Below are 12,910 nucleotides of genomic sequence, written 5' to 3' on the forward strand. Positions count from 1 at the left end.
GCTTCAATATGCAGGATATGGCACTGATCATAATGCAGGTTATACATTAGGTTCCGGACCTTGGCTTGAGAAAAGTTTATCTAACTGGACCTTAAAGATTTTTAATTCATTACCCCAGGGCTAGTGCATATTCAGGCTACAGGCTCATCATTTACAGTGACCAAAAAGGTCAAGTCTGAGGACTGGGGCTCCATAATATCTAATAATGTTTTTACATAGACAATCAGCATGTGTAATGAAATATGCTCCAGGCCTAGACTCTGACTAGACAAATAAATAAAAACAAACAGAGAAGTAGCAGAATGAGATACTAATGTAGGGCTGTGTTAATACCTGCAGGGTAGCAAGCACTAGCTGCCAAGAGGTTCCCAATACAGCACCGTGGCAATGAGCCAGGTTTAGCAGAGTCCGCATACACTGGATGTTTTTGGCTGTGAGCTGAGACAGAATTGAGATCAAGAGACAAAAACAGGTACATAAAAGGGAGAATATATCTCCGAAATCGGTCTTGTAGTGTTACAGATAAGAACTTTAGATTCAAATTGTGTGTGTTTGTGTGATCCTTAATGTTTCTTAGTTGTGAAACTAGGCAGTGTTCTGATTATAACATTCAACAGAAGTTGTGTGTCTTACCACCACAGTGCCCTGGGGTTGTGAGGTGAGTGGCTGCCCCACTGCTACAACCTGTTGATGAGACTCACTGGACGGACTGATAATCTGCACATTCTGACCCTGAATAGAATATGCTGAAAAACAGAGATAGAGAGATATATATATATAGAGAGAGAGAGAGAGAGAGAGAAAATACACAAACCCTAATGAGTGTATTTACATCACATGTTGACATCATATGCTGAAATATGTCATAGTTACTTGATAATCGAAAATCAGCTTGCAGTTCTTTTTGTTTTTTAGACGTGAAATTGTGATTTCCATAGTGTGAACACAGTTTCCAAATTTGATCGTTATAAGAGCAACAAATAAAAGCAAAAGTTGCATCTAGTTTTATTTTAGGAGTGTGTCTCTCATGCTACTCCTATATCAATAGTTTTATATCATTAGTTATGTTACTACAAACATTTCAAATTAGTCTGAAAATACATTAAAAAACCTGTCAGAGTACTAAAATAATCAGTGAAAGACTATTATGTGACACGCTCTCACACTGAGCATAACACCATCAAAATCAAAAGCACCACATTATAACTCGTTTAACACTAACAAGACAAGCACTGGAGTACACACAAGCCCAGACACCCTGTCCTCTGCAAAGTTACTTACTTTTGTTAGAGAGTGTGGCTGCATTGCTGCTGAGGACAGTGAGAGCATAATGTGGAGGCAGTGAGGCTTTGCAGATAGCTGTGATGAAGGCATCCCTTGGTGTCACCAAAGCCAGACGACCACAAAGAGATGCCATCGTCAGCTCAGCTTTCAGGATGTTCTCGGTGGCCGTCTCATCCGTACTGCACCATACACACACACAGACAAGTTTGATCACATATGTATGTATGTATTACCCATGTGTATGTAAACACTGGCATGCTTGTATACTGTTGTTTACAGTACCAAGAGACTCCTCTTACCTGGCATCCAGTAGGAGAGACAGAGCTGCCAGCAAGCCACACCAGCATGCACTCACCATCTCCTCCCATACCTGATGGGGTCCTGTAATACAGGCAACATGTCCATGACACAATAGGAAATGCATGTCACTAAAACACATCTACTGTATGTGTCAAAAAAGTTTATCAGACGGACCCATACATTTTACATACCACACTGCATTTCATACAACACAAATTGACATAATTTACTCCTACTCCAGATGCAATCAATCAGCCAAGTCACGTGATGTCCACTTGTCTAATAAATTTGTAAATTTAATTGACACAAGTTGCTTATGGGCAATGGAAGCAGAAAGTAAGTAAAATTTATTTACAGAGAACATTTCACACACCAATGTCAACCTATACAAAACATACAATTCAATAAACAAACATTAATTATAAAAATGACAAGGTAAAAAGATGCCTTTTAAGTCTGGACTTAAAAACTGAAAGTGAGGAAACAGACCTAACATCCAGTGGAAGACTGTTCCACAGCCTTGGTGCTGCAACAGAAAAGGCACGATCACACCAAGAACACTTGAAGAGCACTCACGTGGTTCCTGTGAAGCATCCTCATTCTGAGCTGGGACTGTAGACTCTAAGACTCCTCTGGCTGCAGCCTCCTCCTCCTCTTTAGCCAGCTCTCTCTCAATCATTGAGGTGATGCCCCGGACAAGGTCCAGCAGGGCACTGAACGCCACAGACATAGCATAGCCCTCAGGGATGGAGGGGGGTTCTACCTTATCCAGCATCTCCAGACTGGAGTACAGGATCAGAAAGGGTCAGGGATCAGAGTAGACCCAATTGTAAATATTACACAAAATTACACTAAACTGATCAAGAAATATGCTACTAGAAAGATAACATGGGAGGGCTATATTAAAATTCAAACAAGAAATTTGGAATTCTTTAATATTACATGCATATTTTTATTAGCAAATACACTGATATATATGAACATGTTTTCTAAGAAATCTTTATTGTTGAGCAAGTTCTCATTGCTGTTTTATCTAAAATGGAGGCTATTTTACATTAAGAACATGGAGACAGAATACGTATGGTTTGTGTCCAATATCTCATATAATTTACAGCACTCATCAACAAAAAAAGACAAAACATACAAATACGCTGACTACATGTATTAAATATATAGCATCTGACAGATGCTCTTATCCCTAACAACCTACAATTACAACCTACAGATATAGGCTAGTGCAGCATTATGAGTCTTGCCCATTACTGTAGTAGATCTGCTATGTGGAGGGCACTGGTGTGAGAAATGTTAGGGGGAAAAAAGTACTGAAAGAAGAGATACTGACTATGTGGCCTTGGCACTGCCCTGAACACTGACGGTCATTAGAGGTATCCAGGTGCCTCTGTACTCAAAGGCAGCCTGAGTGGTCAAACCCCCACTGCCCACTGCAGCTCCAGCTCCACCCTGAGCAGATGTTTGAGCACTAGAAGCTGAACCACCTGAGAGTGAGTAACAAAAGAAAAGAAAAGTTATAATTTATTATGCATTACTAAAGAATGTAGTTAGATTTTCCAATACAGGCTGATCTATGTCTGACCTGTGGGCACATTGGTAGAGGAGATATTTCCAACGCTAGGTACAATAAAGAGAGACTGGATAAAAGAGCCCAGGGCATTGACGATGTCTCTGAATACTTTGGTGGAGTGCTGCTTCATGTCATAAGACTGGCAGAAAGAACTATACACAGCACAAAGACATACAGGACACATGTAAGGGCCAGACTTAACACAAACTCTTTCTTTAAATAAAGTCACAGCTGAGATTGAAAGACTTCAATATGCAGAACCTGTGTTTCTCACCGTAAAAGATGTGGTTGAACACACAATCTGTGCACTGATTCTACAGCCACAGCTCTGAGCCACTGAGGCTTCTCCCCATCCAGAAACTTCACCAGCAGAGAAAGAAAAATCTCACACTCAGTCACCTACGGAATACAAATGCATAAAATACAGAGTATTTTATGAAAGGTCTGCGAATCTGTAACATAAGAAAATTTCATTCATCCATTCCAACAGAAAAAAATCCATGTAGTAAAGTGTAAGCTCAAAGAAGTACCCTTCTTTCATTTTATCAGTACTGAGGGGTATTTTAATAAATATGGCACAGTAACTAACACCAAGCAAATTTTCTGCCAAAACAAGTTAACCCTGCTACACCAAAAAGACTTATATTATTTTAAATACTATAGCTATAGTATTAAAAGAGCTTCTGAAAAATGCATATGTTTAAAGGTAAATTTCCATGACTATCTTATCAGTTAGCTATAGATATAGCTCAATATGTGTTAATTGTGTTATTAGTAGTGGTGTCTATTATAAAAATTTTTAATAAAAGTTAATAACAACAATATTCTGTGATTAAACATGACCTGTTTAGACTGGTATGTAGGACAAACTTGTTAGAGGGAACCATTCTCTATACTTTATTATAACAATTCAAATTCATTTTTATGATATATGAATTAGACTCGTTTATTTTTTTAAAAATAAATTAAATTACCGCGTTAAAATTTCCAGATTAATCTTGTGTATTTTCATATATCTAGTCATTGTGTAGGTATATGGGCAGAAAGTTGGTAGTTTAAGATTCAGATAAAACAATAAAATGTGGAATGTTTTATATACGCTTGCAGGTGCATACTAAATATTCATAGAATAAAATAGCATGCATATATTATAAAACACTAGAGCTGGTGTTTGAAGAAAGAAGGCTAGAAAAGCTTAAATGTGTTAAAAAAGTGATTGATTAAAATAGAATTGGTCTTTTGAACATTCCTAAGCTTGTCTCCTATTGGACAGGCATGTAACCTTGCTTATGGTATGCAGTTAACTGAGAAATTGTTAGCAAAGCCTCAGGAAGGTGTAATTAATCCACCTGGATGTCCTCCTTACCAGCAGGCTGTAGAAGTGCTTGATGAGCACTGAGACAACGCGGAGCAGACGCATACAAATGGGGAAATAGGGCTTTTCCACTGGTGCAGGAGAAGCAGCACTGCTACTGCTGCCTTGACGAAACTTGATGTTGGGAGAGAAGAGCTTGATCACCAGAGGACACACACGCTCCTTCAGCAGAAAACTGAACTCTTGGTGCTGAGGGTCATAAAAGTTAAAGAGCAGTTAGACATAGAGAGTTAGAAAAATGCTTTGTCAACCTTAAAAAATGTTATATAATGTATGAACATATTTGTTCATATATTATATTATAAATGTATGAAAATGTATTATAAAGGGGACATATTATGAAAAAAAAAATTACTCAGTAGTGTGTGTGCACATTAGGGTTGAGCGGTATAACAGTAATACCCAACGTGAGAGTCTGAAAATGGGTGAGGGGAAAAAACAGGAGCCCAGTAGCCCACCACAGTTGTGAGTTTAGAGCTGAGGTGTTAAAAGAGAGGAACGAAGCAAAATACAAAATACTCTACACTGGACTGTGCACACAGGTATTAGGCTTTGTCCTGTAATTATGTTTGATTTGAACTCAGTTCGCTAGAAACCTCTCTGCTGTGCTAAACCACAAGTGCCTGTGCTATGCTTCTGAACTTTTCTGTTCCTCCAGCACCAGTCGCTGAAATTTGCTCACAGATAAAGGTTTTTATCTTGAAAATATTTTGATGTGCACTGCATAGCACAAAAACCCTTCACTCAGCTTTGTGCTCAGGTTCATGCAGCCCAACATTGCACTCCCACCCCATCCAGATCTAGAGCTCCCAGAAACTCACAAACTGTAGAAATATTAGTAAATTCATTTAGATTTTTTCCTATATTTTATGTAGATAGCAGAAATTTCAAAATTGTCCCACTTCCTTGTCTAAGTCTCTCCAACCAGAGCGCTTACATTTAAGTGAGAGTGCAACAACAAGACTAAACAAAGCAAAACTGGCACAACAAGCACAGATAAATAAGAGTACTGATTATGTATGGAGAAAACAAGAATAAAGAAATGGATTAGGGCAAAAATGACAAAAACCTACATTTCCGCTCCTCATGCCACATTGCTGGGCACCATGTGTTTGATTTAAATAGAGGCTCATTCTTAACAGGATCTGAAATTGGTGATTCTGAACAATGCTGATTTGAGAAGAGAAGGTGTTGTGCTGTTTGATCCTGCTGATTTCATTGGGAACCAAGAGAAGTGTGAAAACATGCGGAGAGGGTTATAATATGTCCCTTTAAAGAATAATTGTGTTTACCTGTAGAAAGACTCCTGGGAAATCATTTAAAACCGATTCTAACAATTCCAGCCCAAATGTCCGAGTCATCTCAGTCATACCCACTAACCAGTAGGGGGCATCAGCATTTACCAACTGGCACAAGTCCTACAAAACAAATAATAAGGCAACAGGACAATCCAATTACATGTGGTAATCTGTATACAATTAAAGAACTAAAGAAAGGTGCTCTTGCAGGGCCTTCACTGCTAAAGCCATAGTTTGAAAGAAAAGTAAGGGGGAAAAAATTATATTTTAAACAGACATTTTCGCATAATCATCATAGAAAATCAGAAATGGGAAGTTATGGAGCAGCTGCAAATTATATCAAAGTCACCATGTTAAATGGCAAACATCAGCTAGGGCAATAAAGACACCCCATTGGGTTGTGGTGCAGTGGAGACATCCGCTCTGGAGTAAAGGAGCATCAGCCAATAACTTTGGATGACTTGAGTGCCATTTTGAAATCCAGAACCACTCAAATCCAGTACCTGAACACACCAATATTCTTGTAGCTGACAGTAATTACACCCATGAAGAAATGTTCAGAAGTGTGATCTAAAGGCTTCCCAGTAGGGAATGGGTGACTCTAGAAAAAGGGGTGAAAACCCCCTATGTATGCCCTTATTTCAAAAGAAATATTGGATGGATATGTATATAAAAAGTGCATAATGCTTGATCAAACACACCTTTTCTATTATATAGTAAGTAAGTAAGGAAGTAAGTAAACTTTATTTATAAAGCACTCTTTACAAAATCTATGTTGACAAAAGTGCTGTACATACAAATGACTAATAACTACACATGAATGCACAGGTAAAAGGGATCAGACAAATAACATGTATTAAAATAAGTAACAAGAAATAAAACACAGATAAGAAACAGATAAGAGATAAAACAAATGACCATAAAATATCTCATGTTACCACAGCCTCTCACAGTTCAAAAGCAAGTTTGTATAAGTGAGTTTTTAGACCTGATTTAAAAACCAAGATAGAGGTAGACTGGCGAATACCGGATGGTAGACTATTCCTTTTTCTTGGGGCATACACCGAAAATACCTGATCACTTTTCAGTTTAAAACGAGCCCTAGGAACTGCCAACAAATTATGTGTTGAAAATCTCAGAGCGCTGCGTGATTGTGGATGTGAGCAGATCTGCAATATAAGAAGGGGCCAGACCATTTAGTGCTTTAAAAACAACCACAAGCAATTTAAACTGTATCCTATATTGACCTGGTAGCCAATGAAGTGAGGCGATGACTGGTGTAATATGAATATAAATATGAATTGGGTGGGATACATTGCTAAATGCGTACAGGAATTTGTCTCAACAGCTGTGGTTACTGTACCTGGAAGAGCATGTAGGCATCTTTAGCGCTAGGTCTTAGAGTGCTCACAGATCTGCGGTTACTATTGCCTTGGACAGCAGGAGGCTGCTCTGCCAGACCTTAAGGGGAACACAGGAGACATGAATAAAGCTTCTGGACAACTCAGCTAAATAATACAGTAGCTCGTGTGGGAGTCAAAATCATCCCAACTGATGAAAAAAATATGTGAGGGAAGAAGATATACAATTCACACTTTCTCAACAAAGGGGATCATTCAGTGATGCTTTTGACGAGCCTCTCTCAGTAGACAATATAACGGATTTCACAGTGCGGTTGAAATGTGCCTGAAGAGGCCAGGAGTGGCTACTTTAAACTTACATTGCATTTTTCCAACTGGCACATACTTTGATCCAATAGGAATAAAAAGAGTGACAAACACCATCCAAAAATACAGTACAGAACCCATGAGGAGCCAGAGATAAGAAAAAAATCTATGCTGAGCAAATCATTTGCAATTTGTGAGCAACATTTTTTACTCATTTCCACAATTTTCAAGTAGTTCTCTTATTTTCTTTAAATCACATGCATTTTCTTAATTTCTGACCATAATTTGTTAATCAATTCCAAAAATTTACAAATTTTTATCATATTCTTTATAACAACATCAACTACTTGCTTTAAAAAAAGCTCCTGTACACAAAACAATAACTATCTAAATTAATTTAGGGGAAAATGAGAGAGAAAAATAAATTAATACATTTTCTGTTATTGCTTCATCTTGTTCAGAGTCACAGTGCGTCTGGAGCCTAACAAGAATCATTGGACATAAGGCCAATGGACAGGGTGCCAGACCACCAAAAAGCAGGAAGCCCTCACCCAGTCACTCATTCCAATGAACACATTTGAACAGCCAGTCCACCTACCAATGTTTTTGGACTATGGGAAGTAATTGAAGCACCCAGAGGAAACCCACCCAGACACAGTGAGAAAACACACCAAACTCCTTACAGAAAGTCACCCAAGGCAGGGCTTGAACTCACAACCCCAGAACCCTGGAACTGTGTGAAAGAGACACTAGCTGTTGCACCGCCCTTCTGCCAAATTAAGACATTGTGTATAATAACAATAAAAAAAAAAAAAATCATTTTGATATTCATTGTTGTAGCAAATTCTCATAGCTCTAACAATTAAAAGCCCCAGATCATCTTTAATATAAAAATAAATAAATAAATAAATACACCTGGCTGGTTTGACATTTATCATATACCTTTAAATTTTTCGTCCTCAGCAACCATCCTCTCAAACACTACCGTTACGACCTGTCTGACTGTAGCTGCTGCCGTGTTGTTGGTGATGTTGTCTTTAGTGAAGTGGAGACGAAAACACAACACAATGGCCTGCAAAAGAACAGAAGACTGAGTGTAAAAGCTCTAGGCCATGATGTTCTTTCATAATCCATCCAGAACATAATTTTAATTTACTGTACACTTTAACTGAATAGTGTGTTACCTGAAAAATTGCCGGTAACTCAGTTGTAATTAGCTGAGAAAAACATTTAAGTCCTGTTTCATGCAGGTGAAAGCATGCAATCTCTCATTAGGAACTTGGAATTCACAACATGGTTCACTAAGGATTTATCATAAAACAGGATATGCCTCCAAGGTATGAGTGTACCGCTAGTAAACCTCTTTTTATTAAAAACGAACGACCTTCATGTGCTTCTCAGAACGAGATCAAACCAATCAAATTCATTTAGAGATCTAATCAGCCTTCACTGAGCCAGGAAGCAAGCTTGCCAATGGGTACAGGATCAGAATCAGAGTTGAGGAGGAACCGTATCTTATTTCTCCATTTTCACTCTGTTTTGAGCACAGTATGGTAAATTCAGTTTGACTTGTTTAACACTCTAGCCGCAAGCAGTCAAAGTTTATAACTCTGATTTCACAAAGTTGCATCAGCTGACATCGTAATAAATAAAGGAAGACTATTAGGCTTTCAAACCATCACCACCTGTGAGAGAATACACCAGGAATACAAAATACAGGCAGTATAGATATCACAACACTTGCATCTGAATTTACAAATTTTATAACTTGGATACTTTAGATAAACAGTGCGCTAAATAAGATATTATTCATATCACAACCCAAAGCATATCTCAGTATAGAACATATCATGTAATTTATCTGTGTGGATAATATTTAAAACAAAATTTTTCTCCTGGGTTTGGTTTTGTATATATATATTATATATTGGGCATAATGATAAGCAATGCAATATTGGGAGTAGATAAAGGTCTTCATGCTTCTTGATTTATTGCATGCGATTGGTTAGGTGTGTGTTACCTTTGACAGGACTTCATCATGCACTACTGTGTTTGTGGTAAGAAGTACAAGAACAGTCTGTAATAGCTTCAGCTCCTCTAGGCCGTTCTCCATCAGCTGCCATAACATATTAATGATGTTTCCTGCTGCCGCCTGGAAGTACACACATTTTGCACGGTTTAACTCCAGATTCAAGGTAACTTTATGTTATATGTTTCCTGCACATTTAACCTATGAAATACTGTGAAATATAATGTACATCAAGCAAAGTTTACACAGAGCATCTATTGTTTTTGCCCTCTTGTGGTGCAGATAATTTAATAAGGTGTTCATAAACAAACCTAAGATTCATGATTACTTAGTTACACAAGCCAGCACAGAGAGAAAATAACATGTTTCTACTACAGCCTGGCAAGGTCAGCATTTCAATGCCGCTTGGAGAAGAACACTAGCTCCAAGTCTGTAACATACAGAGAGAGGCCATACAAAGCCTACTGTGCTCTCGTCTCCCAGCCTAAGATCACTGAAGTGTCACCAGGATCTCTGATGGGACCAAAGCTTGGACATTTTTCTCCACTCAAAATCACATAATCAGTTCAACAACACAGTGGTTGCTCTCTAAGTCCAAAAGGCCCTGATAAAATAAAGACGTTAAACACAGTCAGGTCTGTGATTCCTGCAGAGAAGAAACTTAAAAATACAGTTTGCTCTGCATCATAAGCAACATGAGACTGGCTCAGTAAGCTTAAAATACCAGTCAAAACATGGTGTTGTTCTTAAATACATTTTAGAGGGGAAAACTTTTAAGCCAAAGTTTTTTTTTTTATTGAAAGCTCTGGAATGCAATTAAAATGCTTACTTTCCAGTTATTATTTCCAACACTGACAATATATCAGAAATATTTACATACAATCTTAACTTATCAACTGTTCTATAAGAGTGTGTGCTCGAAACCAAAGGCAGCCATTTTTAATATAATTCTGACTAATGAACCAAATACAAACAGCGTGTCCAAAACTGTGCCCTATTCACTATATACTGCACTTTTTTTGGGTCCGAAATCGCTCTCTATCCTCCTGAATTCAGTCCCTTATTATATTGTACTGCATAGCAAGCAATGTATGGAACAGGGAGTCGGGAGCCATTTCGGACACGCCAAATATATTTTAGCTTAAAATCAAACATGACATCAAATGCAACTGGACTGTAGTGCTCCCCACAGAGCTGCTTTCATGGGCAAGGGTGTTACCTGGGAATCTTTGAGAGGCTTTTAATTAAAAAGCATTATGGTATTGGTGGCATTTTAAAATAAGGTTAGCATAAACATCTCTGAGAGCAAATACATTTAAGCAAACAAGGAGAACAGCTTTCTACTTAAATCAGTTACCTGGTACCATGTTCCATGACAAGGCTTTCTCCCATAAAGCTGATCTGTCAACCGCTATTCAAGAAAGTTGGAACCAGTTTGATGGAAATTATTATTTTTCTTTTTTCATAAGTTACATACATAGTCCAAAATATTCAAACCAGAGAAGAAGCAAAAGAAAAAAACTTAAATAAAAAATGTGCCCTCACATTTGTAGAAAGGAATGTTAATTTCATTCCTTGTTAATAACGTCAAAATTTCACTCGCCCATGGGTATTCAAACCTTTGTACAGCCAGGAATGTATGAAGTGAGGAGGGTTTTAGTGTGTGTGAGGCAGTACCTCTGACACCACCTCGTGGGACATGAGTCTCTGAATGGCAGCCAGACACAGCTGGGTGATTTTGGGCTCTTTGGTGCCACAGCCCATAAGGAAGGGCTGCACAACTTCAGAGCTATTCTCCTTTAGAGCTGAAGAGAAAAAGAGCACACACACACACTGAGAAACATCCTGAACTCAGACAAAAATAACATTACACAATAATACTGTGTGTTTGCTAGAGATTAATTAAGCAGTAGTGTAGATAAAAAAGTATTTCAGTACTGTAGCAAGTACTCAGAAACATACTAACCTGCAAGTATGTCAGTGTTTCTTGCAGCAATCGTCTTAATCTTCACAATGCCAGATTCAGCAGCCTGCAGACATAACAAAATGGTATAGTCTTGGTACTGGATTAACAGAATTTTTTAAACAAATGCGGCTGTCAGCTTGATAAAACTACTAATTTACTATCAAACTCTTCTGTTCATTCAACTTTTGGCCAGAACAGCCATAGAAAGTTGTCCAAGATTTATATTACAGAAAAGGCTTCAACACTAACTTTAAAAACAAATCTCTCAGTGTCTATCAACTAACAAGACTGGATTTTTATATTTGCACAAAGAATAAGGCAAAATGTTTGCAAATTAATTACTAAAAAAAATACATGTAATATTCTTATTACTATGTGTTAGGTTTTTCCCAGATGATGAAGAAAAAGTAGTACGTTGTATTTCACTTTGACTAGAAATTATAGCTTTGAAAGTCTGCACATTAATTTAACCTTTTCACTCAATGCCCAGAGGTACACAGTGAGGCAAATGCATTATTATCTGAAGATATATTTTGCAGTTTATATTGCCTCCTTTTCCTGGTAACAGCAGCACAAGACATGTATGTTATAAGGCATATCTGACATTTGTATGTGATAAACATTAATAACTCTAAAATCTCTCAGAAATACCACTTGGATGGGGGCCATCTGCGAATGTTTGAACACAGCTGAAAATAAGCAAGCACGTTGGGGATAAGCTTGTATATTTTGAAAGCTAAGGAAAACAAGTTAGCTTATATTTAAAGCAAACAGAGCTAGTGCAAAGAAAGCTTGATCAAACAAAACCTGACATACCTGTACACAAATAAGAATAAAGCAACTTTCAATACATTAAGTAATGTCTGCTAACATTCTTGCAGCAATGGGATCTACAGAAGAATTCCCCCAAGTTTAGTTAAAATACAAAACATCTCATAAGTTTATGGGCACATCTTTTCAGAGGTTGCAGTGATTATTGATTACAAAGTCAAGGAGTCTGTAGATGCATTATGTCTGCATTCTTGACTGCACTTTTGAACATTTATCTTTAACTTATTTCTCTGACATACATTTTAATGACACCCCTTTATATCCAATTGCTGATGACCAATATTTGTATAAATTCTTTAACAATTTACTTGTCTATTTTTGTTCATGTGTTATTACAATTCCAACAAAACTTGCTTTATAGGCTGACTAACTACATTGCTTAATAGTGGACAAAACCTAAAATAATTAAAGCTCAAATAAACAAACATTACCACTGCTCACCGCTGTTAAACAACAGTCAGACTTTCATAAAACCCATAACGTGTCTCAATAAAAAACTAAAAATATATATTTCTTCCTTATTTACATGTATTTGTTTCCCCACTGCTGATGAAAATGCACTCAATTCATATTTTCTT

General features: G+C 37.5%; 1 protein-coding gene across 3 annotated transcripts in view; it reads right to left on the minus strand.

The window, feature by feature from the left end:
- Positions 1 to 12,910, minus strand: part of mon2 (MON2 homolog, regulator of endosome-to-Golgi trafficking) — a 46,276-nt gene that overhangs the window by 18,664 nt on the left and 14,702 nt on the right. For all 3 annotated transcript variants that reach the window (XM_066667201.1, XM_066667203.1, XM_066667202.1), the window contains exons 2-16: positions 11,502 to 11,565; positions 11,213 to 11,340; positions 9,527 to 9,658; positions 8,449 to 8,578; positions 7,203 to 7,300; positions 5,834 to 5,959; positions 4,533 to 4,730; positions 3,441 to 3,565; positions 3,179 to 3,318; positions 2,927 to 3,080; positions 2,161 to 2,366; positions 1,584 to 1,665; positions 1,282 to 1,463; positions 634 to 746; positions 334 to 438 (exon numbers count right to left, since the gene is read on the minus strand). In XM_066667201.1, the coding sequence (XP_066523298.1) occupies positions 334 to 438; positions 634 to 746; positions 1,282 to 1,463; positions 1,584 to 1,665; positions 2,161 to 2,366; positions 2,927 to 3,080; positions 3,179 to 3,318; positions 3,441 to 3,565; positions 4,533 to 4,730; positions 5,834 to 5,959; positions 7,203 to 7,300; positions 8,449 to 8,578; positions 9,527 to 9,658; positions 11,213 to 11,340; positions 11,502 to 11,565 (1,983 nt within the window). The remainder of the gene's footprint in view (positions 1 to 333; positions 439 to 633; positions 747 to 1,281; positions 1,464 to 1,583; positions 1,666 to 2,160; positions 2,367 to 2,926; positions 3,081 to 3,178; positions 3,319 to 3,440; positions 3,566 to 4,532; positions 4,731 to 5,833; positions 5,960 to 7,202; positions 7,301 to 8,448; positions 8,579 to 9,526; positions 9,659 to 11,212; positions 11,341 to 11,501; positions 11,566 to 12,910) is intronic.

Source organism: Hoplias malabaricus, chromosome 4 (assembly GCF_029633855.1).
Source record: "Hoplias malabaricus isolate fHopMal1 chromosome 4, fHopMal1.hap1, whole genome shotgun sequence".
Classification (NCBI taxonomy): domain Eukaryota; kingdom Metazoa; phylum Chordata; class Actinopteri; order Characiformes; family Erythrinidae; genus Hoplias; species Hoplias malabaricus.